This window comes from Caretta caretta, chromosome 10 (genome assembly GCF_965140235.1).
Source record: "Caretta caretta isolate rCarCar2 chromosome 10, rCarCar1.hap1, whole genome shotgun sequence".
In the NCBI taxonomy this organism is placed as follows: Eukaryota; Metazoa; Chordata; order Testudines; family Cheloniidae; genus Caretta; species Caretta caretta.
Genome location: NC_134215.1, coordinates 49,784,535 through 49,812,093, shown reverse-complemented (window position 1 = coordinate 49,812,093; position 27,559 = coordinate 49,784,535). Strand labels below are relative to the sequence as shown.

General features: G+C 41.3%; 1 protein-coding gene across 2 annotated transcripts in view; it reads left to right on the top strand.

Annotated features, from left to right (window-relative positions):
* The window catches only part of PSTPIP1 (proline-serine-threonine phosphatase interacting protein 1), a 96,601-nt gene that overhangs the window by 6,681 nt on the left and 62,361 nt on the right, over positions 1–27,559 (top strand). For both annotated transcript variants that reach the window (XM_048867937.2, XM_048867935.2), the window contains exon 2: positions 22,708–22,808. In XM_048867937.2, coding sequence (XP_048723894.2) covers positions 22,708–22,808 — 101 coding nt within the window. The remainder of the gene's footprint in view (positions 1–22,707; positions 22,809–27,559) is intronic.

Below are 27,559 nucleotides of genomic sequence, written 5' to 3'. Positions count from 1 at the left end.
TATATAGTAAAATCAATTAGATTCAAAGATCTAATCTCTTAAGTTTTCCCCCCACTGTGGACTGCATCATTAAGCTTCTCCTCCCCACCTCATGTCTCACTTTGCCAGAATTGGATCATAGTAGCACAGCCACATACCTGCTTCATTGAAGTTTGCAATGATTCAAGCGAAGTAGCGAGAAAATGTATTGCATCACCTAACTTAAGGGGTATGTTCCCTTGTGCTGCTTTGAAGATGCTGTGGAATGGTCTTTGACACTCACTGGGCATTTGTATGGATGGCACATCAGGTTGCTTAGGAAACAGCAGATTTTTGGTTCCGTCCTCTGTCTTTATTTCACCAATGTCATTTTTTGGTTTTACTTTCATGCCATAGTGCAGCAAGGTGGATTCTGCCTGTCAGATGGTATGTAATACACTTGTTTAATCTCAGGCGGCTCATCTGTTTTTTGTTGTAAAACATTTCTCAGCAACTACAGTCAAATAACATAAAGCTGACAATACTATTCCGACAGGACTTCAGGATTCCATCTGGGCTGAATCAAACACTGAAGATACATAACGCAGCACTGTAATCATTCTGTGTTACTTTAGAGGTCCAGGATAAGAAAAAATAATGTTGAAAATATGCATCCAAGTTCCAGCAGTTTCTCAGTGCCTTAAAAAGTTACTGTTTTACTAGAAATGGAATTCAGTTCTGCTTCCATGTGTTAAGAAACCTCACTGAACAAGTCTCAGAAATTGAAAAGTTCCATGGCTGCAGCTGAGCAGTCTTGAAGCATCTTTATCTTTGTCTTGAAGGAAAACAGGAGCAAATTGCTATAATGCCTTAGCAAACTCAGTAGCAAAGAGCTATTCAGAGCAAGAGTTAAAAGAGGGCTTAGAGACATCGGTTCTTGTTCCTCTATATAGAGGCAAGAGCAAATAAAAAAAAAGATTTGTAAAGTAACAGCTTTTTCAAACCTTTGGGCAGGTTGGCTGGTGGTGACCTAAAGCACCCCTGTATTCACACCCTATATACCATTGTAATACTCTTTGTATAAAACATGCCTGGTGACTTGTAACTAGTAAAACTAGTAACTTGCTGGTCAATAATATCATAGTGAAATGTATGTAGCAACATCATATGTGCAGTTATGAATTCTCCCTGTATGATGTTATTAGCACATGTTCAAAAGCAGACAGCCCTTTCTAGGCAAAAGTTGTTAAACGGTCTATCCTAAACAAAGAAATATGTGTTTCTCTCAATTTACATATAAGTATTAAACAGGGTCCTCAAGACAGCAGCGAGAGGGATGGCAGGAAACAGATCAATTTGGATTTCAGCAAAAATACATGGGGAAAGAAAACTATGGCGCCTCCTTCACCACCAGACTCCAGGTCGCCTTCTTTACTGCATGAATTAACTTTACTTTGAATGATAACCCTCAGAAGAATTCACTTTAAAGGCCTACTGGACTCTAAAGGAAAGGGGCAGAGAACTTCAAGTTCTCTCTCTTTCCCCTATGAAGACAAAGGCACCAGCACCCTTGGGCCTCTAGGAGAGATCCTGACCAAAGAAAGAGTCAGGCACCATCTTGCTGGAAGACTGTGGGTGAGAAAGACCATCCTAAGCAAACCCTTGAACCAAAACTTGCTAGATTAAGTTTTAGACTTTTAGATGTTTTCACTTTTATCTGCTTGTACCTAGGGCTGTCGATTAATCGCAGTTAACTCACATGATTAACTCAAAAAAATTAATTGTGATTAATTGCACTGTTAAACACTAGAATACCAATTGAAACTTATGAAATATTTTGGATGTTTTTCTACAATTTCAAATATATCAATTTCAGTTACAACACAAAATACAGCATGTACAGTGCTCACTTTATATTATTTTTTATTATAAATATTTGCACTGTAAAAATGATAAGCAAAAGAAATAGTATTTTTCAATTCACCTCATACAAGTACTGTAGTGCAATCTCTTTATCATGAAAGTGCAACTTACAAATGTAGGGTTTTTTTGTTACATAACTGCACTCAAAAACAAAATAACATAAAACTTTGGAGCCTACAAGTCCGCTCAGTCCTACTTCTTGTTCAGCCAATCACTAAGAGAAACAAGTTTGTTTACCTTTATGGGAGATAATGCGGCCCACTTCTTAATTACAATGTCATCTGAATATGAGAACAGGTGTTCGCATGGCACTTTTGTAGCTGGCGTTGCAAGATATCTATGTGCCAGATGTGCTAAAGATTCATATGCCTCATTAAAAAATAATATGTTAATTAAATTTGTGACTGAACTCCTTGGGGGAGATTTATATGTCTCCTGCTCTGTTTTGCCCGCATTCTGCCATATATTTCATGTTATAGCAGTCTCGGATGGTGACCCAGCCATGTTGTTCATTTTAAGAACACTTTCACTGCAAATTTGACAAAATGCAAAGAAGATACCAATATGAAATTTCTAAAGATAGCTACAGCACTTGACCCAAGATTTAAGAATCTGAAGTGCCTTCCAAAATCTGAAAGGCATGAGGTGTGGAGCATGCTTTCAGAAGTCTTAAAAGAGCAACGCTCCAGTGTATAAACAACAGAACCCAAACCACCAAAAAAGAAAAATCAACCTTCTGCTGGTGGCATCTGACTCAGATGATGAAATGAAAATGAACATGCGTCGGTCCCCACTGCTTTGGATCAGTTATCAAGCAGAACCCGTCATCAGCAGGGACACATGTCCTCTGGAATGGTAGTTGAAACATCAAGGGACATATGAATCTTTAGCACATCTGGCATGTAAATATCTTGCAACACTGGCTACAACAGTGCCATGCAAACGCCTGTTCTCACTTTCAGGTAACATTGTAAACAAGAAGCAGGCAGCATTATCTTCTGCAAATGTAAATAAACATGTTTGTCTGAGCGATTGGCTGAACAAGAAGTAGGACTGATTGGACTTGTAGGCTCTAAAGTTTTACATTGTTTAATTTTTGAATGCAGTTTGTTTTTGTACATAATTCTACATTTGTAAGTTCAACTTTCATGATAAAGAGATTACACTACAGTACTTGTATTAGGTGAATTGAAAAATACTATTTGTTTTCAAAAATAAAAATATTTGTAATCAAAAATAAATATAAAGTGAGCACTGTAAACTTTGTATTCTGTGTTGTAATTGAAATCAATATATTTGAATATGTAGAAAACATCCACAAATATTTAAATAAATGGTATTCTGTTTAACAGTGCGATTTTTGCACGATTTTTTAAATAATTTTTTAATTTTTAATTGCTTGATTAATTTTTTTAATTGCTTGACAGCCCTACTTGTAACCCTTTCTAACTTTATTTCTTCTACTTAGCATCACTTAATCTATGTTTTATGTAAATAAATTTGTTTTATTTTATTATAAACCAACTCAGTGAGGTGTTTCAAGGGAAGAATGTATTCACCCCCGCTACATTGATAAGCTGGGATGTATTTTTGTGTCTTTAGAGGAACAAATGACCCTTATTATTTCACTGAGCTGTCCAGGAGAGGGCTGGACACTTAAGGGCACACTAAACTAACCCATTTTTTTCAATCTTTCCTCATAGTTATATCTCTAGACCTTTAATCATTTTTGTTGCTCTCCTCTAGACTTTCTCCAATTTGTCCACATCTTTCCTGAAATATGGCACACAGAAATGGACACAATACTCCAGTTGAGGCCTTATCAGTGCGGAATAGAGTGGAAGAATTACTTCTTGTATCTTGCTTACAACACTTCTGCTAATACACATCAAAATGATGTTTGCTATTTTTGCAACCGTGTTACACTGTTGACTAATATTTAGCTTCTGATCCACTATAACCCCCAGATCTCTTTCCACAGTATTCCTTCCTAGGTAGTCATTTCCCATTTTGTATGCGTGCAATTGATTGTTCATTCCTAAGCATAGTACTTTGCATTTGTCCGTATTGAATTTCATCCTATTTACTTTAGGGGGGGAGGGATAGCTCAGTGGTTTGAGCATTGGCCTGCTAAACCCAGGGTTGTGAGTTCAACCCTTGAGGGGGGCCATTTAGGGATCTGGGGCAAAAATTGGGGATTGGTCCTGCTTTGAGCAGGAGGTTGGACTAGATGACCTTCTGAGGTCCCTTCCAACCCTGATATTCTATGATTCTACTTCAGACCATTTCTCCAGTTTGCCAGATCATTTTGAATTTTAATCCAACACGTCCCATCTTGGTATCATCTGCAAACTTTATAAAAAGAACAGGAGTACTTGTGGCACCTTAGAGACTAAAAAATTTATTAGAGCATAAGCTTTCGTGGGCTACAGCCCACTTCGTCGGATGCATAGAATGGAACATATAGTAAGAAGATATATATATATATATACAGAGAAGGTGGAAGTTGCCATACAAACGGTAAGAGGCTAATTAATTAAGATGAGCTATTATCCGCAGGAGAAAAAAACTTTTGTAGTGATAATCAAGATGGCCCATTTAGACAGTTGACAAGAAGGTGTGAGGATACTTAACATGGGGAAATAGATTCAATATGTGTAATGACCCAGCCTCTCCCAGTCTCTTATCAAACCCAAGTTAATGGTATCTAGTTTGCATATTAATTCAAGCTCAGCAGTTTCTCGTTGGAGTAAGTGTACACTCTATGCCATTATCTAAATAATTTATGAAGATATTGACCCAGGACCAATCCTCTGCAGAACGCCACTCATTACACCCTTCCAGCTTGACTATGAACCACTGATAACTACTCTTTGGGAATGGTTTTCCAAGCAGTTATGCACCCACCTTATAGTAGCTCCATCTAGGCTGTATTTCCCTAGCTTGTTTATGAGAAGGTCATGTGGGACAGTATCAAAAGCCTTACAAAAGTCAATATATACCACATCTACCACGCCCCGCCCCCCATAAGGCTTGTTACCCTGTCAAAGAAAGCTGTTAGGTTCGTATGACATAATTTGTTGTTGACAAAATGTTTTCTTTCTGCTCTGAGTTGTGTTTTCATTCCATTCTGAAAACCTCAAGGAGGCCTCACATGTAAAACAATGATTGGAATTCTCAGCTAGGCTCTCTTTAACAAAAAGGAACAAAGGACAAATACAAACTTGGAGTCTAATCTTGCTCTCAACCTTGGTTGGGGGGTTCTAGTCACTCCTGTGATACAAACAATAAAAACTCCTAGAGACTTCAATGCAGCAAAAATCAAGCCCTTGGTTACATAGTTCCATCCTATTATCACAATTCCGAGTGCCTCAGGGAACAATAGGAGAGTCATAGAGGTTAAGGCCAGAAGGGACCACCAGATCCTCTCGCCTGATTGACTGTATATCACAGAACACCAGCCCCACTCAGCACCTACACGCTAAACCCAACAACTGAAATTAGACCAAAGAGGTAATAACCAAGTGAGACTTGGTCACAGGGAGGGGTTACTCAGTGAGTAGAGTGTGCTCAGAGAGATAGCCTCAGGAAATTGACCAACATGAAATGTGGCTGTCACATGGAGAGCAGTGAGATAGGCGCTGACTCTGTGGGTGCTCCAGGGCTGGAGCACCCATGGGGAAAAATTAGTGGGTGCTCTACACCCACTGGCAGTGAAGCTCCCCCCGCCCCACTTCCTCCCCCCTCCCTGAGTGCACGGCGTCCCCACTCCTCTGCCTACCTCCCAGCTCTTCCTGCCCAGCCGCCGCCAAAAAGCTGTTTGGCAGCATTAGCACACTCCGGGAGGGAGTGGGAGGAGTGGGAACATTCAGGGGAGGAGACGGGGAAGAGGCCGGGTGGGGATTTGGGGAAGGAGTTGGAATAGGGGCAGGGAAGGGGAGGAGTTGGGGCGGGGACTTTGGGGAAGGAGTTGGCATGGGGCGGGAACTCATGGAAGGGGTGGAGTGGGGGTGGGGCTGAGGGAAAGGGGGGGGTCGAGCACCCATGGGAAAGAGGGGAAGTCGGCGCCTATGAGCAGTGAGACAATCTTACAGTTCTTTACAGCATGACATACAATGGAATGGACAGGACTGACCAGTTACAGCATCAGTTTGTTTTATATCAGAAAGGCTTATGACGAAAGAGAAAGTTTCCTAAGGATCAGCGCTGTCTGGTTTTCTCTTCCAGTTGAACAGGCATTTCATTCTAGTTAGCTGAAGCTATTCACAATGCCACTATGCCTGCTAGTAAGGGCTGATCTAAACAATAGTTTTTGCTGTTCAAACCAATACAGTGTAATCACTAGTCTGGATGCAGTTATGTTGATATGAAAGTGTTTATATCATAGCTTGTATCAGAATGGGGATGTGTCCATATGAAACTTCCTACTAAAATAGAGCTGTCCATTCCTAAGCAGTTTAGTTATTCTGGGATAAGCAATGTAACACAATTTGTGTGTGGATAGTAGGCAGGTTCTGCCTGAAAAAGCAAAGTTGTACCAGTGGAATGTTCCATTTTTTCATGAAACACTTGTTAGTTGTGTGGAGTTTCTTTTTGTTGTCAGATTGCACAATTTTTCAGGTTTTGTGACACACCATCCTGGTAGATTGAGTTGACACGTTGCATCATACTGAGTAACAGGATGTGTTGAAAATCATTTGGAAGATCAAGATCTTTGAAGTTAAATGTAGATTTTGTGGTTTGAGAGGACTATCTAGCCATGTGGATATCTCTGCTAGGAGCCAGAGGAAATCCTTGAATTCATTCTCATATACAACAAGGAATGGAGAAAATTTCCTAAATATGTGTCCTTTCATATTCTGGAGATCTACCACACACAAATCTCTCACTGAGAAAACTGAGGCTCAGATGGAGAAAAGGCCTAGAGAATGGCTGTGTGACTTTAAAGTGAAACAAGTTCAGGAAGGAGTAAGTGAATCAATGTGAAGAAGCAGTTTGTACTTAAAAGCTCTGCAAGAAGAATTGACAGAAAAAGTTTGTTAGTGAGGAGAAAGGAGGCATGTACCTGTTGTAGTGGGTTAACATATTTTCCATAACTTTTATAGATCTGGGATCAAATCCTGCTTAGGTTGTAAATTCAAGGGAATTGAGTGGTCTCAGTTTTAGTCCTCAGTTGATGATGTCTCACATCTCAGAACCACTACAGCAGCCAGCATGCTGTCTCAGAACTGTTATCACGCTATCTGGGGACTCCTTAGTTCAAACCCTTGACTCTCTCTTGCTCCTCAAGCCAGGAAGTGCTTGAAGCACTATGGAAACAGAAAATTTCACCTCCAAAGGGGTATCTTTTTGTCCCACAACAGTGGCACTGGCTGGCTACTTAATAATAATATATTTATGGATCTCTGAAAGTCTATTATCTATTTTACATAAGGACCAGGATGCTTTAAATGACATTGAGGGACAGTTTGGAATCTGCTCAGGCTGACCACTTAGGGAGGTTTAAAAAGATGGCTTAGATTCACCTTTGCTCCACATCTGAGCTGCTCAGAACTGTATGACTGCTTCATGCTGCCCTGCCCCCAGCTGCAGCTCAGGATGGAGCCGAACATGTATCTGAAGACAGGAGATTTTTTTTCTAAGAAGACAGACTGGAAATAAAACAGGGAGGAACAGATACATAAACGTGGGGAAGATTTTTGGCGTGAGTTTTGTAATATCTGCATATTAACTATTAACAGAAATTAGACTGAGACCAAGAGTCGTCCCCAAATTTTATTTTCAGTTTCTCTCATGTGATTAAATAAATATTATCTAATAATATGCTGGAACAACCTTTGACCTAGCCTTATTTACCAGAAACCAAAATGCCCTCAGAAAAACAACATTACTCTTTGGCCTCACTCCATAACAAATAGATGGAAGTGACTGAGTCAGATTTCTCTGTCCTTAGATTATCCAGCAAGGGACAACCTTGCTTTGTTGATTAAACTGAGGCATAAGTCATCTGATGACAGAAACACCACTACCTTGAAAATCTCACTTATCTCAACATTTTGCACAAACCGTAGCTGTAAGTAATCCCCTAAAATCATTCTAAACAAAAGAAGTTGGCAAAAAAGTCTTGATTTTTGTAGACTAGAACCTCAGAGTTACAAACACCAGAGTTATGAACTGACTGGTCAATCACACACCTCATTTGGAACCGGAAGAATGCAATCAGGCACCAGCAAAGACAAAAAAAGCAAATAGAGTACAGTGCTGTGTTAAACGTAAACTACTAAAAAAATAAAGGGAAAGTTTAAAAAAAGATTTGACAAGGTAAGGAAACTGTTTCTGAGCTTTTTCATTTAAATTAAGATGGTTAAAAGCAGCATTTTTCCCCACACAGTAAAGTTTCAAAGCTGCATTAAATCAAAGTTCAGTTGTAAACTTTTGAAAGAACCACCATAACGTTTTGTTCAGTTACATACATTTCTGAGTTACAATCAACCTCTGTTCCTGAGGTGTTTGTAACTCTGAGGTTCTGCGTAGTTAGTTTGCTTTGTGCATTTAGAATCATAGGGTTAGAAGGGACCGCAAGGGTCAGCTAGGTCAGTGGTTCCCAAACTTTAACCACCTGTGAACCACTTTCACTAAAATGTCAAGTCTCGCAAACTGCCCCCCCCCCCCGGCCAAATTGAATATTTCCAGGGATTGTCTCCTTTACCTGAGTATAAATTATAAAAACAGTGCTCTTGGAAATATAAAATTTGTTCTTATGACATGCTTATTATAAACTATTTATTATTATTTATCATTACAGTATTTTTATTACATTATGAAAACAGCTACACTCTTCCAGGATCTCACTTTCGTAGCTTGTATCACTTTGAATAAGCCTGTTATAAGACAAGGCTCCTAGGTTTCATCAAGGAGTATCAGATGAGGAACAGTGTGAAGAGATTTAAGAAGCCAACTCAGAGAGTTCCTCCTGCACAAGCATTCAGGTCTTGAGCAGTCCGGGCAAACAGCGCACGTTACAACAAAGCTTAAACTTGTTCTTCGTAATAATTTTAAAAACAATACTAGCTGCCTATTTAATTTTAAAGACAGCAAAAAATATCCACCTCCGTTTCCATTTCTTATAAGGAGTCTTGAAGTTTAAATCTCCTCAGTGTGATAGATATGCTTGCTTTGATCTGCTTAGCTCTTGGAAGTCCAGGGGCTCCCTAGAGACAGCTCTGTCTGCCATTAGGGAATTTTTTCCAAGAACCCCCTGTAACATTTCGTGAACCCCAGTTTGGGAACCACTGATCTAGGCTAACCCTCTGCCAAGATGGAGGACATGTTGTGGCTAAACTATCCAAGACAGGTGGCTATCCAGCCTCCTTTTGAAAACCTCCAGTGAAGAAACTTCCACAAAGTTCCTAGGCATTCTGTTCCATTGTCCTACTGTTCTTACAGTTACGAAGTTTTTTCCTGAGATTTACTCTAAATCTGCTGTGCAGTAGTTTGAACCCATTGCCTCTTGTCCTGCCCTCTGTAGCAAGAGAGAATAACTTTTCTCCATCTTTTTAATGGAGCCTTTCAAGTATTTGAATACCGCTATCATGTCCCCCCCTTAATCTCCAACTGAAAAAACATACCCAGTTACTCTAGCTTCTGCTCATATGGCTTGCATTCCATCCCTTTGATCATCTTTGTCACTTGCCTCTGGATCCTTTTCAGTTTTTCTACATCCTTTCTATACACTGGTGACCAAAATTGGACACAGTACTCCAGCTGAGGCCTAATCAGTGCCGAATAGAACAGTGCTATCACCACCCATGACTTGCATGCTATGCCTCTATTAATGCAACCTAAAACTGCATTTGCTTTTTTTTGCAACAGCATTGAATTGCTGACTCATGTTCAAGTTGTTATCTACCACTACCCCCAGATCCTTCTCAGCAGTGCTGCTGCCAAGCCAGTTACCCTCCATTCTGTATTTGTGCATTTGGTTTTTCTTCCCTAAGTGTAGCACCTTACATTTGTCTTTGTTGAATTTCATTTTGTTGTCTACAGCCCAGTTCTCCAATTTATTAAGATCCCTCTGAATTTTACCTCTATCCTCCAAAGCATTGGCAATTCCCCGCCCCACCCCCCGCAGCTTTGTGTCATCTACAAATTTGATCAGTGTGCTCTCTATTCCTACATCTAGGTCATTAATCAGATGTTAAAACAACACCAGACCCAGGCTGGGCTGATTCCTTGTATTCTGGAGAGGAGTTGAACTGGTGTGTGTTTGTGGGGGTGATGGTCACACTCCTGGGGTGCCTTTTCTATCTGCACTGTTCATCTTTGCTTCTCACACCCGTCGACCTAGCACTGTCCATGCCATTGGTTGGGTCAGTTTAACTGCGTTGCTCAGGGGTCTGGGTTTTTCATACCGTTGAGCGACGTAGTTATAACCAACCTGATTTCCTAGTGTAGACCAGGCCTAAATGTCTCTATACAGGGTTAGATAAGCAAGGGCATATCTCATTAGAATATGTATTCAGACACAAGACTGGCTATATAGGATCCTCTTACTGAAGGAGTTAGTGGGGGATTTTGCAGAGGTTCATTGTCCAAAGCTAAGCTCTGATTAACTGGTTGAGATTTTTTTAGTTTTGTCACAGTTTTGTCCTCTTCCAGTAGGATTTCATCACTTGAAAACATAAAGGAACAAACTTGAAAAATGCTCCCCCTTAACTTCCAGCCCCCCTCTACTGTGCTCCAGTCCACTACCCCTAGTCTCTGCAATACAGAGATGAGCTACCGAACTACCTGTTAACAACTCAGTGCTAAAGGTTTGATGCTGGCCAACTGCCCTGCAAAAACACTCCTCCTTCTAAGCAGCTGTAAATTAGTTTCAGAGTAACAGCTGTGTTAGTCTGTATTCGCATAAAGAAAAGGAGTACTTGTGGCACCTTAGAGACTAACCAATTTATTTGAGCATGAGCTCACGAAAGCTCATGCTCAAATAAATTGGTTAGTCTCTAAGGTGCCACAAGTACTCCTTTTCTTTTTGTAAATTAGTTGTTTCTGTCTAGGAGCTTTGTTCTGATGCAGTGATATATAGAAACACTGGAATTTCAAGTTGTTCCAAGCTGTCTTCTTTTTTAAATTTTTAATGCAAGACTGACAGGGTACAGGGACTGTATTAGTCATTAGGTTTATTTGCTTAGGTGTAAGGACATGAGCATTACCACTGCAAGGACCTTCAGCAAGAGCCTTTAAGAGGAGATAAGAGACCAGACATTCACTGTTTTAGCACTCAGATACCACTTTATTCCTGCTAAAGGGGTAGAGAATTGAAACTACAGAAGGTGCTCTGCCCACAGGTTCCTCTGATTTTTTATATAATCCAAATTCCCACAGCTCAGCCACCAATCACCACGTGAATCATTATGTGAAACACACCCAGTTATGACAGGTTCTCAAATCAGTCCTGACATTTACCCAAGTTATTTATTATGGAGAAACTTCTACCTACTAGAAAAACCACACTTTTCAGCTACCCAGTTCCCTTTTTAAAGCCTTATTGCATGAGGAGAGGTACCTACAGAGCACTGGGGAAGGAGGTGGGAGAGAAAACAGCAATAAGAAAATATATTCCAACTTGCCCACTTCATCACCCCTTGACTTTTGCACCACCACCCTGAGGAGATGATTATCCGAAAACTCTGAGGATAATTGTGTGGAGTTTCCTGCCACTCTCCCCCTTAAACCCAAACCCCGGATCCAACCTCTCAACCTGTCAGGAAGTTCAGATCCAGATTGTGTAGCATGGACCCATTTCTCATTGTTTTAGGCTGGGATTTGGGTGCCTACACTCCCTTAGGTCTCTTTGAAAATCCCACCTGAAATACACGGGAGAGATGTTGCAAGAGAAATGTAGGACCACAAATCCAGGCATTGTCAAGTGTCAGGGTTCCCTCACCACTCTGAACTCTGGGGTACAGATGTGGGGACCTGCATGAAAGACCCCTAAGCTTATTTCTACCAGCTTAGGTTAAAACTTCCCCAAGGCACAAATCCTTTCCTTGTCCTTGGATGATATTGATGCCACCACCAAGTGATTTAGACCAGAATTCAGGAAAATGGCCTCGTGGAGTCCCTATTTCTCCAAAATATTCCCCCAAGCCCCCTCACCCCCTTTCCTGGGGAGACTTGAGAATAATATACTAACCAATTGGTTACAAAGTGAGCACAGACGAAACCCCTGGGTTTTTAGGACACTGAAAATCAACCAGGTTCTTAAAAGAAAAATTGTATTTAAAAAAAAAGTAAAAGAATCACACCTGCAAAATCAGGGTGGAAGGTAACTTTGCAGGGTAAATAAAAAGATTTTAAACACAGAGGATTCCCCTCTAGGCTCAGCTTCAAAGTTACAAAAACAGGAATAAAACTCCCTCTTAGCATAGGGAAAATTCACAAGCTAAAACAAAAGATAATCTAACACATTTCCTTGCCTTTACTTAAAATTTCTGTAATTTTAGATGTATCATTTCAGGTATGTTTTCAGAAGATGCTTTACCTGCCTGGTCTCTCTCTCCATCCAGAGAGGGAACAAACAAAGAGAGCACAAACAAAACCTCTCCCCCCACCCCCAGATTTGAAATTATCCTCTTTCCCCATTGGTCCTTCCGGTCAGGTGCCAACCAGGTTATTTGAGCTTCTTAACCTTTTCCAGGTAAAGTGATTCTGTACCTCTGGCCAGGAGGGATTTTGTGTTACTGCATACATAAATGTTGTTACCCTTCCCTTTATATTTATGACAGCAAGTTAAAAGCTTTTCACTCAGTTCCAAAAGTGGCATTGGTCAAAGCTGCACGGGAGAAAAAAAAACAACACCAAAAAGCCTCACATCATCTTCCAAACCCCACGTTAGTGTGTTAGTTTCAGAGAAGAGCTGTTCTGAAACCACTGCGGTGTAACAAACACAAGTCTGGACAGCTTGAGCTAAAGAACTAGCCTCTGTAACTGAGCAGATTCACATGCTCTGTGGATCACGTGTAACAAACTGCACAGTGGGCTAGACACTTCCATTGGACAGAGGAAGCTTATCCTGAGCATCTAAGGCTCACAGAAGTTTGAATCTTGAACAATGCCTCATTTATGTGATAGCAGCCATCCTAGCCAACACACAGGGAACAGAACCAAATGCCGCCAGAACATCTACAGATTGAGTCAAAACCCAAGCTTTGTAGTAGGGTTGTAACAGCCTTGGCTCCTTTGTAGATTGAGCTCTGAGTGGGATCATAACACAGCAGCCAGAGGGATACACTGGTTAAATGAACCATTACAACTAATCTATTGGATGAATTTTGATTTTTTTTTTCCAGTCAAATGAAATGAATTAACTTTTTCATTATCTGATGAGCTCTAATCAAGCTTATTCTTTACCAGATGGATGCTTTAGTAAGTATTATTTAGCAATGTACAGGCTGATACCACCTTGAAATTTAAAATTATTGGGGACAAATATTGAACTACTATTCTCAATTTTCTTCCTGTGTTATGATCTCCTTTGTACTGCAGAAACCTGCAATGTCACAGTTATGCTTCTACCTAGTAGCTCAGCTGATATAGGTGTATGCAGCACTTAGTGTTAGCAACAATACTTTCCAGGGAGGTCCAAATTGAAGATATAGTAAGAATCCCCAGAGCAGGCAATAAACTTCACAAAATACCCTCTTAAGGCTCAGTCCTGCAATCCTTAAAGCACTTAAGCATGTGCTTAAATTTAGGCGTGTGGGTAGTCTCATGGTTTGAGTGGAACTTGTCGGCATGGGATGGTGTGCAAGTTCAAAAAGAATTAAATAAGTTCGTAGAGGATAGGTCTATCAATGGCTATTAGCCAAGATGATCAGGGATGCAACCCCATGCTCCAGGTGTCCCTAAACTTCCAAGTGCCCGAAGCTGGGATTGGACAACGGGATGGATCATTCAATATTGCTTTGTTCTCTTCATTCCCAGGCTCTGAAGCATTTGGCGCTGGCCACTATCAGAGATGGGACACTGAGCTAGATGGACCATTGGTCAGATCCAGAATGTTCTTATGAGTGCTTTGCTGGATTGGGGTCAGAGGGCAGAGCTCCTTGGAGGACTTAGCCTTTAACAACAACCTCTAAATGAGAGATTCCCAGGCTGTGCATTGTGGAGCACTTGATGCTGGTCCACAGAGAACCATCTGGTCACATTGTTCTGGCTCCCCTCTCTCTTCACTTTTAGCTGAAGGGAAGGGGAAAAGACATCAAGTCTTTCCCCATATGTGCTTTCTCATGTAAGCAATTGCTGACTTTGCCACAAAGATGATGAATGAGAGGGGTGGAAGTTTCTGCAATCACGAATGGGAGTGGAAGGTGGTGCCAGGACTGTGTCTCACTCAAGGTGCGGTCCACCCCATGAAAAAAGTTTGGTAACCTTTGGCTTTAGATCTTAGACCAAGATGGATTCAAACTAGTAATGGAAAAAGCTCAAAGCAATACCCAAATATCTCAAAAAAAGAAAAGGAGGACTTGTGGCTCCTTAGAGACTAACAAATTTAGTTGAGCATAAGCTTTCATGAGCTACAGCAAACCCATTATCTCAGTTACACTAAAATTGTCAAGCAGTTTCTTGTTAGAGATTTAAGATCTGCTGGACAAGGTAGATTAGATAGATACTCCTTTCTGGTGACATGACTATGGGCAAATCCTCTTTTGTGTTCCTCTAAATTTCACCTAATTGGAATCTCTTTCCTGACAAACAGACATAAAATTATCCCAGTGACTTTACAGATGGACATCTCTTCTTATTTCAGACAGCTGTTAAATACTGTTTGTGACAAAATCTAGCACTCATATTATTTATTCTCCTAATATTTAAAAATTAAATGGCTTAATTGTTTTGTCACTTTTAAATACAAATATACTTCCAAGTCATCTCACAAGAAACTAATAACGTTAGCAGTGACCTTCAAAATTTGTAATGAAGAACCACAATTTATCATTCAAATATTTATATATTGTTGTGTCTTCTGGTATGCGGTCAGAAACTGGAGTTAATGTAGGAAATTAGTAAGAGAGTTTGATCTAATATATACTTTATTTCATTGGGGAAATTATTTTTAGAATTTATTTTTATATAGAACATTATAAAATGTAATATGTGAATTCTGAGCACCTTGCAAGGGTGCCACTTTATTAATAAATAACTTGAAATCATAATTGCTTCTCCCCTTCCCCCATTCGTTAGTGATTTAGCTTCAATTTACTGTATTTGAAAGTTAAAAGATATTTCTTCTAATTGTCAGCCCAGCAAAATTAAACTTAACATCTGAAAATCAGGGTGGGGACTCTTAAGAGACTGAAAGAACAGAGGTCAGTATTTGACAGATAATAACTGATGCGTGAAGCAGAACAGAAGCCAGCTCATTCTCCCACAGCACTGCAGAGCCAGAGCAGCCTATGTGTAAAAATGTCATTTTTTGTCAGTAAAGTCAGTAAGAAACAAACAGGAAGCAGATCCGTTGAGATCCTCACTGTACATACTCACTTTCCAAAAGAAGTGAATGACAAAGGCATCCCCTCCACATGCTGTTAGGTAGGAATGTAGACAGAACCATACAAATTCAATTACTGATGATATTCCTGCAGACATTAAGGGCTAAATTCCGGTGTTTGCGCTCGGACGGGTACTGAGGCAGGGGAATAAGGAGGGGACCAGGTGTAGCCCAAAGCCCTTCAGGAATCACTGCGAGCTGTCCACTCTCACTGCTATTAAAAATAATATTGTGTGCTAGTCCCATTACCACCTGAGGGACTCCAGCAAGAATGCCAAGCAGTGCCATAGCCATGCCCCTAAATGGACCAGCCCTGCCACCTGAAGCCGCATAGTTCTTCAGGGAACCTTTGCCTGCCTCTTGGGTAGATGTGCTGCAGAAACTCATGGCTCCCTCTTGTTGCCAAGAATCTAGATTACTCGTGCAGAGAGCATCATGATTTAGTCTTGAATATAGTATCACTTTTTTCTTACATTTATTAGACATTAGAACAATCACTCCATTACAACTAAATACTTGAATGACTTCTAGCAGTTGAAGGATAGGCACATTTGCTAGAACCACTGCTGTGGCTCCTCAGTCTGCTTGAAATGGGACAACATTAATGCGCACGAAGGGAACTTTGAGCATGTGCCAGCAGGATCTAAAATTTACACCGCTCTGGTGAGGACTAATGCACCATGTAGACAAGCCCACATTCTCTCTGGCACTTGGCCTGGGAATTTATTATAGAATATTTTGGCAGCTGTTATGAGTGTTAACTCTTGGGTTAAAGATCTGGCTTTATTTTCCCAAGTTTTCTTTCTTGCATTTTTAAGCTCTTATTGCAATTTGCAGCATTGTGTGTTGCTCCACGGGGGGATGCACCATGTGTGCAATTTGTTTAATTTCCTCTGCGCAGCTTTTCTTGGGCATGAAAGGGAGCTTTGGGTCTTCTTTGGGCTTTTTAACAATGCACTGCTACCCAGCATTTCTAACTGCATTTCCAGCATTAGAGATGGTATTAAGTGTTGAATGTCAGCCTTGGAAGATTAAGGAAATACTACAGAGAGATAAACAAGTGTGCCCAAATTTCCCATTGTGTGCAATCCTGGTTACCTGGTACCTAGTATACCCTGGCTTGGTGTACAGCAGATGTTGAATTTCTCACTTTCTTGCCGAGTAAGGATACTCCCTTTCCTGTGGATAGCACTGAACTTGACCCATAATGTCCTGTGTCCAGGAGCACAGCTAGCCATTGAGAGGTGGCTAGTCCGGAGCAGGCTGTGCTTGCCACGTTTTCCAGTGGTCTGCACAGGCCTCATAATGAGACAAAAGGGACCCAGTCCAGAGAATGTAGACATTGCCTTATTATTACTAGAGCAGTGGGCCAGCTCGTCTGGTATCTCATGTCTAGCAGTGACTATTGTCAGGTGCTTCCAGACAATTATGGAATGAACAATTAGAGAATGTCTGTATACATATCACCACTGGTACAATGATCAACACTTCCCCCACAACACACCTTTCAAGATCCATGGTTCCTACACATGTCTAGCACAACATGTTGTGTAAGTCCTCCCGTGCACTAAATGGCCCAATAGAAACTATGTGGGTGAAGCCAGACAATCAGTATGCCAGGGATGAAAGTAAAATTGAAAACTCTAGCACCCCCAGAAGGGCCAGGGCCTTGGGCAGAAGGGGCGGGGCTGGGGGGGGTCAGTGTCCCCCAGTCAGCCCTTCCGCGCTGCCTGGCCCACGGTGCCCGGGGCTCCAGCGGCAATTTAAAGGCCAATGCACACTAGAAAATTTTGTCAGCACAGCTATGCCTGTTAGGGATATAACCCTCTTCTGCACCCCACCTCCTAGTCAACATGGCTATGCAGGCAAACCCCCAGGGTAGACGCTGCTATGCTGACAGAAGAGTGCTGTGGTCGGCATAGCTAATGTCTTTTGGGGAGGTGGTGTTACTCTACCAGCAGAAAAACTCCGTCTGTCACCAGATGCTGGGCTATGTCACAAATAGCTGTGTAAGTGTAGCTGTTTCGGCAGAGCCTGCATAGTGACTGTAGACTAGCCCTAAGACCACACTAGAATGAGCAGCTTGCAACAAAACTAAATGGAGAGAAAAAACCCACCTAGAAAGGCTCCTCCAGAATATGATGGAACTTCCCTGGAAAAATTCAATCAGCTGTGGGCTATGACTTGTGTATGGAGTATATGACTGAAGCAATTGCTATCAGACATAGACCAGGGGAAGGATAAATGAGATTCTATCACAACAGCAGCAAAAAAGCTTCCATCAGGACCTGAATTCTCAAGACATTGCACGAAAGCAGGTGGCAATCAGCTGTCAGTGGGGTTACTAAGTATCTCTCCTACTTCGGTCCTCAAATGGCAAGTGTAGGTTTGTTTTTTGTTCTTTATTTTAATAAGTGGGACAATGGCTCAGGATTTTATCTACTCAATAGATGTGAGGTGTTAAACATATTTCCACAACAGCAGAACAGAAATAATGCTAGTGTGTGGTCGGGTGTAGCTTGCTGGCAAGGATCAGATGGGCATCTTTAACAATATCAGTTTCCTGTGGTTACACCAGTGGCATGGATGGATTCACCATCCCCTTCCCAGCATCTTCTATGTAAGTTGTTGTTTTGCCTCAGTTTCTATAGGATGTGTATTTTGCTGGTAGAGGCATTTGTCTAGGACTAGTATGGGCCATTCTCCTCCTCCTCCCCTTCTCTTAACCCCGGGGCTCACTGTAAGTTTCCATTAGAGAGGAAGGAGCTGCCGCTGTCAGGAAGCTGTGGCATTGGAAGCTTGTAAATGTGCAAGTGATAGCAAAAGATTAACCACAGAAGTTAAACTTAGCACTGGGGGAAATAAAAGCTTCCGAATCCATGGAGCCACATGCTGCTCAGAACCACTGAAACCCAGAGTCCTTAGTTTAGAAGCATAACAGCAGCTGCACAAGGCTACAAGCCAGTAATCAGTCTGTGATGTTCATTCCTGAAGGACGCTCAATTCTCTTCTCTTAAAGTCAGTAGCTGAAGCCTCTGTATATTTGCTTTAAAATGAAACGTAAGAATCTGGCTGTTAGTTGCCAGATGGTTCCTCCAGAGTCTCAAGTCTTGCCAAAGGGACCTAGTTCTTGGTAGTTCTGGTGGGAAGGCAATACGTCAAGGCATTTATAAAATGATAAATCCTTTGAGGTCTGTGAATAGATGATGAACTAAAAGAGTAATGAATAGGATGACCAGATGTCTCGCTTCTAAAGGGACAGTCCTGTATTTAAGCCCTCCTGCAGATGTCCTGACTTTTTCATAAAAACGAGCAAATTGTCCTGTATTTTCTGGCTCACCCTGCATCAGTACTGGTGGGTCCTGCTGCTGGCTGCATCCCACTCACCAGCTGCCCACCCACCAGTGGTGAGTGGGGCGGGGAGTCCAGTGGCCAACGATGGGTGTGGGTGTGTAAGGCTAGTGGCGAAGTGAGGATACAGCTCGTGGGGCCAGCCGCACCCACTGCTGGTCTGTCAATGTAGCCCCTGTTGTGTGCCGGGTCTTGGCCAGCAGGGCCACAGTGTGGTTTTTGGGAGGGGGGTGAGGGGGTGAGAGAACCTGGATTTGTGCAGGAAATGGCCCAACTTGATTATCATGCACATTGTGTAAAGAGTTGTCACTTTGGATGGGCTATCACCAGCAGGAGAGTGAATTTGTGTGGGGGGGTGGAGGGTGAGAAAACCTGGATTTGTGCTGGAAATGGCCCAACCTGATGATCACTTTAGATAAGCTATTACCAGCAGGACAGTGGGGTGGGAGGAGGTATTGTTTCATATTCTCTGTGTGTATATAAAGTCTGCTGCAGTTTCCACGGTATGCATCCGATGAAGTGAGCTGTAGCTCACGAAAGCTCATGCTCAAATAAATTGGTTAGTCTCTAAGGTGCCACAAGTACTCCTTTTCTTTTTGCAACTACACAGTATTTCTTTTTAATGGGGCTCAGTCAACTTGATGTTAATTTGAATGTTTGTACTGCATAGCTCTGATTGATTGCCGTTGAACTCGCTTGAATACGAGTAATTTTACCAGGTGCCCCGTATTCAGCATAGGGAAATATGGTCACCTTGGTAATGAATACTTTTGCAAACTTAATGTTGGACAGTAAGCAATTTGGGGATGGGCCTGTAATGTCCTGTATGTGCTTGTACACCAGCTCATTTAAGCTTTTATATGCTACATAATGCAATACTGCTATTTAATTATTGTAATACTCATGTAATGTATGGCACCCTATTTTTATACTATAGCCATTCTAGAGATAGATAAACCAAAGTACTCAAAGTTAAAATGGGGCCCAGAATATGAGTCAGTGGCAGAACCAGGAAACAGAACCCAGGAGTCCTGGCTCCCAGGGCTATGCTCTAAGCATTTCACAGTTTTATAGACCCCCTTTCCCTCCCCCATTTTTTTGGTTTCTGGACTTTCCCTAGCTTGGTGGCCCTCCATATCTTTGTGAATCTAATTCCCCATTGACACTTCCATACAAATCTGCAAGTCAGTAAGAAGTGGCCAAATGCAAGTAAAAATGACCCTGGTACTACAAAGCCTCCAATTAAAAAATGCAAAATAAAATAATCACTGCATGCAACAGTGAAGGAATAGCTGGTTCTTGGTAGCTACTTTCAGTGCTTCAGACCAATTTAATACTCCATAGGTTCCCTGTGCACACTTACAATTTCACTGCATAGCCATGCATCACAGCAACTTTTTAGAGCCTATGATGCCACATCTACTTTAGCGAGAGATGGATTTAGGGATGGGAAGATTCTTCACAGCTTGTGCATTATCTTTAGAATTGCTCAAACAGAGTAGCTGATACGTTGGCATGATGATAAAATACTTCAGCTGTTCTCCTGTGTAGGCTTTAATGGTATGTTATGGAGCCTCCCATGCAAAAACTAAGATGGGCCAAAATCACTAGTGCAACCTCATGGCTGTGAAACAAGTTCTTCAGGCTTTTACAACTGGACTATCAATTTTCTATAGACAAAGTGCATTACAGAATGTTGCTGTCTTGCAGGGAAGCCCTGGCAGGAGTGGATCGTCTGGGAGTGGTATGCCTTTGTCTGTTCTTCTCAGAGAACTGATGTGCGCATTAGCTCCTCTTCCACAAGAGTACTCAAAATGTAACCCACCAGTGATCAGTATAGTCTCTCCACCTTTTCAGCATATCTGAGACCTCCTGGAGAGAGACAGGGAAATGCCATGGGTTCTCATGCCACCAATACTCTGATGACAAACAGCTTGAGGTTGTATTGGAACAAACACAAAATCAACGTCCAAATAATTAAATTACGTATTCAAAAGGAGGAAAAACACCCTACTAGTACATCTAATGTGCCGAGGTACAAATGAAATACCTTATATGGCTGGCATAAAAATTAACTCCAAATATACTTAAAGGTTATGAAATTCTGACTACATAGCTAGGGTGGAATCCTGGCCCTGCTGAAGTCAATGGGAGTTTTGTCATTGACTTCAATGGAGCCAGGATTTCACCCTTAATGTTTAAAACACAGGTATAATGCTGATTTGGAGAAAGTGTTTGTATATCACTTTCTTGGCTTAGCTGATGGAAGTTTTAGACTACAGTATTATTGAATGAGGACAAATCATGAAGTCCTTTTCCAAAGGGCTAAGGGTCAGAACTGACAGATTTCCAGAATAAAACCTGCCCCATGAAGCTAGAGTAGAAACCAAAAACAAACACAAAAAGGCATTATTTGCTTGTTAGTGGAGCTATTACTAGGTTCATTTTTATATTACATCTTTGCTTTAAAATAATTCAATATTTTATTCGATAAACTTGGTTGATCATCTGAGTTAGGCTGGATAATTAAGCTCTCTAATCCATTGGTAAGCTTTAGAAAAAAATCCAGTTGACTTTGGACAATAAACCTCTGACTGCTAGAACCTGGGCTTGGACAACAGGGGGTGGATTACTCTATAATTGCCCTCTTCTGTGCATTCCCTCTAAAAGCATCTGGCACCAGCCACTGTCAGAAGACAGGATACAAGGCTAGATGGACCATTTGTCTGACCCAGTATTGCCATTCTTATGTGCCATCATCACAGACTGTGATAAGGACTAAAATAATCATATTTTCCTGAAAATTTTATTTATGTAGCTTCTAATGTGCATTCCTTATAGATACTGAAGGGTGAGCCTCTGAATGTTTGGAAATTCAGATATTAATGCTTAACTTCTATATAGCACTTTGTAGCTTCAACTCTTATCTGACAACCAGAGAAAGTTCACACAAAAGCCCTGGAAGGAACCTAAGAATTATCTTACATGTGGTGAAACAGAGGCAAAGATGTTAAATGACCAGTTGAAGGTTACAACAGGTGTCTGTGTAAGAGATAGGACAGAAGAACTACTGACTTTCAGATCTGTGCTCAAAACCATTTCTCCCTTTCTGATAAATGCCAACTTTTCAGAAACATCTCAGATTCTGGTCTTGTCAGACCTTTTCATTCAGCTAAATTGGGCTGGAGATCTGATGCACTACCTCCCTTTAGGATATTTCAGTACTTGTTGCATCTGGATGGGTTGGGATGTCATGTTATGGCAGGTGTCACCAAGTGACACTCTTACATTTAGTCTTCCAAGTTCTTTCTTAGAGTACGAGCAAATGTTCAGTCTTGGAAAGACATGCTGTGTATTGTTATATTTGAACATTGTGAGCAGCAGGAGAGTTTGCTCTCTGACTTGGTCTATAATTAGCGGCAATTCTTAGAGTAGAGTTGCTCCCTGGGAACTACGCATTGGTGTTGGGCTGAGATTCTTGAAAGAAGAAATTGCCTACATGCCTTTTGACCATGTTTGTTCCAGGACTGATATATGTGTGTAAATAAAACAAATTATGCTTAGAACATTCCCAGACACCATGTCACTAATTTCTCCACCACTTCGAAACTGACCTGCAAGACCCTGGGAACATCTGCTGCTGCTCTGCAGGAGAGCAACAATAACATAAGAATAGGCTCTCTCGTAGTAAGTTAGCACACCCACCTTTTGTGAGAACGTTATATGGAGAGGCAGTAAGAAAAATAATTTTTGAAAAGTTACTTTGTTTAAGTTCTGTTGATTTACACTCTGGGCAGAGGTTAAAGTTAGTTCTTATTTTTTCCAAACTGATTTGCTTAGCACTACTTACAGTAGGTTTCGAGTGCACTTGAGAATGGTGTCTGCTAATCAACTTACACAACTGTTCGCCTTTGTGATTTCAGTGCAAGGAATTCACTGTACACTCGGGCTATGAGGTGCTTCTCCAGCGAGTGTTGGATGGGAGAAAGATGACAAAAGATGTGGAGGACTTGCTCAAACAGAGGTAAGAAGTGATGGTGAAGGAGGTATGAAAAACTATTTATGAACTCATCTCGCCTACTCCTGATCACTCTTGCAGGAGCTGCAGGAGGATTCTGCGGGTCACTTCAGAATTTGATTTGGAGAGTAGAGTCATACATGTTTTTAATAGAGAAGTCTGTACAGAAATGATCTGAGAGCCAACGAGTTCTTAGCAGCAAAGTCAGATACCACGCTGGCATATGAATCATTTGAATGATGACCCATCCCCCTCCCCCACACTCCGCATAGCTAATTTAAGACATATTTCCAAAAATGAAATGAATGAAAATAAACAAAGTCAGAATTACACCTTGTCATGCAGTTAAACAATGTTTGCAGGAGGAATCATAGACATGAGCAAGAGGAAAGACTAAGTCATCTAGCCCTCTCTACCAATGCAGGATTTTTCCCGTTGCACTATACGTAGAGATAGACCTGAGTTTCAAAGTTAAGATCCAAATTTTCCCCAAGATTTTTTTTGAGGTGGGTGCAATAGGAGGAGGTTTGGAAGGACTTTTCATCCCGAGTTCCACTCAGACCCATCTCTAATCAGTTCTGTGTTTGTAAATTCATACTTAACTGCACACGCCCAATTTATTGACTAAAGCATCAATCCTCTTTATTAACATCCAGAAGCGAAACATCACTGTTTTCCCTCGTTCACAGAAAGCCAGTGCTTACACATATTATAATATGCTATTAGCCTCAGTGGGTCAATTTCCTATAATTACTGAAAATTGATCTTTCTTTTGGTGTAACCATGGGTATGTATGGTAGCTCTGCGTAGACCTTTCCCAGGCATTCTGGGATTGACCATATTATTCATCCATCTTTTCAGGACTAGATCCTTGTTCCTAGACCCTCTTTGAACGTACTGTGCACATGTGTGTCCATCTGCAGCCTGTTTCTCACAGGTTGTCCCACAGAAACGTGTGGTAGTTGCCATTAGGTTCTTGGTTTAGAAAATACACAGAAACAGAGGCCACTCTTCAGTCTCATTTTTCTCCTTCATCTTTAGCTGAGACTTAGAAAAGTTCTGTTCAGTATTTGGTTCCAGTTTTAATTGGCTGTATTTAACATCTTGAAGCCACCACATACGCTGTATCATGCTACCCCAAAGGCTGTTAACTCACTGAAATGTAAATAGTCTCCCACAAACATTTAAGTGGTTTAGGTTGATTTCCTGATCAGTAATGGAAGCGTCTTTTACTGTGTCACACAATCCCGCAGCAGTCTCATAACGGCATTAGGTGAACTGTACCCATTTAAAGTGACTTTTGTGGCTCATTAAACTTCTGGAGATCAAACCCTTTCTTGCACGTGTCTGCAGTAGCTAGGAATTATAATATGTGATTGAGATTATGGAGGGGTGGAGGTGGGGGGTTTCCATCATTTGCAGGATAAGCCTAACCATGGCTTGCAGTATGTGCAAAAAGGACTTTCCACAAAGGAGGAGAAAGATTGATCTCAAAGCCATTCTGAAACAAGTAGCTGAAGAAATCTGTCAGAATTGTTGTTTCCATGAATTCTCACCCTCCTCCAACCCACTCCTCTTACCCATAGTCCTGTATGTGTAAGTATGTGTGCACTTGCGGCAGCTGTCAGAATCTCTCTACTTTTGGCTAGAGATGCATTGAAGCTGCCTCTCCCAAGAGTGATGCAAGTGCATGTTGGTAAGAAGGACAGAAGAGGGATGGGACAAACCAAACCTTTACTCTTGGAAGCCACATGAGTCATAGTCAGTGATTTCATCACAGCAGCTGTTGAAAGGGCCTTGTTGACACCAACAACGGGTGCAATTTTGCCACCTATTTCAAATGCAAACAAATTCTGTTCACATTCTGTTCTATGCACAAGGATGGCATAAGGTTATGGGGAGGATTAGGACAATGTTTCTTTGGGACAAACAGCAAATTTAACTCACTCATTTTACATAAATGCTATGCATGTAAGATTGTTAGGTCCTTCCATCCCTGTTCCTTTCAGTCTGGTTATGTTTTCAGGCTCTCTTCACAAAGGCTTAGAAACCTACCTTTTGTTTTAAATGAGAACTGCAGTTCTCCTTTATGGGGCCCAAACATTGATTCTATTAACAACTCCTGTAAGTCCCCTCCATCTTATCAGTAGTCTTGGTCAACCTATGCATAGATCCAGCACTGTCAAACATGGGAATTCAAAAGTCATAAGTCATTCCCTCACCCCAGCCCGCAAAACCATGAGGTTTAAAAAAAATGCATTTTGCCCTCTGATTTTAGGACCTTTAAAGGTTCACATTCTGTGCAACTTTCATTAAAAAAACGTAAGCTGAGAGTCTCATGCAAATCACCCAACTGCAGGACCTGGGGCTTTCGGAAAAACAGCAGTATCATGAGAGCTGGCAAAACCCTTTGGTCACCATAGCACCACCTGAGTTTAAAAGATTCCCCATCTCCAATTCAAAACAAACAAAGAGCCCTATCACAAACCCCCCAATTTACCATGCAGTTTTTGTTCATGGATGATTATCTAGTTTTTCATGCCTATAATCACAGAAGAATCAGAATGTTTTAACAGAACAAAGATGAATCACTCTTTTCCTATGTGCAGGGAGGAGAACTATAAACTGTCTAATTGTCTGCTCCTTGCTGTACAACTATTATTATTCAAACACAGTCCCCTTCTTCAGAACAGACATGTATTGCATACAAATCATAAGCCAACTGGCTTCTAAGAACATTATTAGAGAGAAGAGAATAAGACTCTTGTCACCATGTAAAAAAATTATCTGCTCTCTGAGCTGCACATATACAAGGGGACACAATAAGCTAATGTATGACAAGATCCCACTTCAAACAGTAAAGGCTCAAAGCTCTTAGATGTCTGTTTTCAATACTTCCTTAGCAACTCCAGTTCTCACTTAAAATGCTTTTGGTAGTCCAGGCATCACCCTCTTTTGAACACTGACATGGCATTACTGCCAAGGGCCTCCAGTAGTTGCATAAGCACTCGTAGTTTTGCAATGCACTGTGCTGTGGTTTTTGCTTTGCAAAAGTTTAAAACACAAGGAGTATGTGTAATATACACATTTGCTTGAGCCAATTTCCTGTATGTGGAATTAAGGCAGCAATTACAAATGAAAACTTAGATATTTTCTGTATTTAAAAAAGAGAGACGGCCAGGTTAAAATTAATATCTTAAAAAATAATAAAGTGGTTCCAGTCCTCATTTGGGGCCATAAAACACACAGTGCATCCAGGGTGCATGTGCAGAAAGATGGCTGTACACTCCCCTGATCCTGTGCAGGTCTGGCCCCGAGGGGCCATTGCAGCAGGTGGAGAATTACTGGGGAGCCCTGGCTACAACCCTTTTCCCTAGCCATGCCCCTCCCCCAGATGCAAGGAGGGGCCTCTGGCATAGAGCCCCTATGCAAGTTTTATGCTACCTGAGGATTCGCCTACACTTGGGTGATCATCCCAGGGCTGGATACATTGGCTGTGGGGCTGCTTTATGCTGCTGCTCCAGTGGAGCAAAAAGCCCAAACGCAGGTGAGGATTGGAGCCGAAGTCCTTATCTAGGGCAATGACACCATCTCTTATTTTTAAAAGAGAAATAAAAAATGAATTTACTTTTCACTCTTTACTCTGCATTTCCTCTCACTTTATCCAATTAAAGTAGTCTAGTCAGTTTCACTTTGAAGGCATCTCTTGCAAATCTACCGTGTTAAACAAAGGTAGTGAAGTGCTGCTGGGACCATACTTGATATTTAGTTCCCTTTTGTCCCAGAGGATCCAAAACCACTTGCACATACGCAAGTGTGCCCATCAACCACCACTTTGAAAGGGCATTCACCTTTGGGGTGGACTGCAGCAATAAACGGGCAGACCATAGAAGGCATTGGTAAAGATGTGAAATGTCAGCAGAATAATGTATTCAAAATCTGAAATCGAGTGCAGCAGGTTGTAAAATAAGGCCTATCACAGCAAGTATGTACAGAGAAGTATTTGAAAGGCAACTAGGTGTCTTTAAAGACAGAATCAATCAAATAATCTTATTGTGGCAGGGACTTGTCTGAATCCATATGGAGAACACCTGGTGTACTACTTGTGCCAGATAAACAACAAAGGACAGAGTGACAAATCAGGGAAATGAGGCTAAGATTAATGGGGCCTGTTAGGCCAAATAGCCATACACTTGTCTGGGAATTCCTTTTGGATAAAGGAGATAACTTTCAAAAGTGCCCAATTGACTTAGGAGCCTCAGTCCCATTTCCAAAAGCAACTTGGGTTTCTAAGTGTTTTTTTTTTAAAAATGACGAGTCTGGTGGCACCTTAAGGACTAAAGAATTATTTGGGCATAAGTTTTCATGGGTGAAAAACCCACTTCTTCAGATGCATGTTTTTTTAATGTTGCACAGAATTTGTTGCACAGAATTTGAACCTTTAAAGGTCCTAAAATCAGAGGGCAAAATGCATTTTTTTTAAATCTCATGGTTTTGGGGGCTGGGGTGAGGGAATGACTTATGACTTTTGAATTCCCATGTTTGATAGTGCTGGATCTATCCATAGGTTGACCAAGACTACTGATAAGATGGAGGGGACTTACAGGAGTTGTTAATAGAATCAATGTTTGGGCCCCATAAAGGAGAACTGCAGTTCTCATTTAAAACAAAAGGTAGGTTTCTAAGCCTTTGTGAAGAGAGCCTGAAGACATAACCAGACTGAAAGGAACAGGGATGGAAGGACCTAACAATCTTAC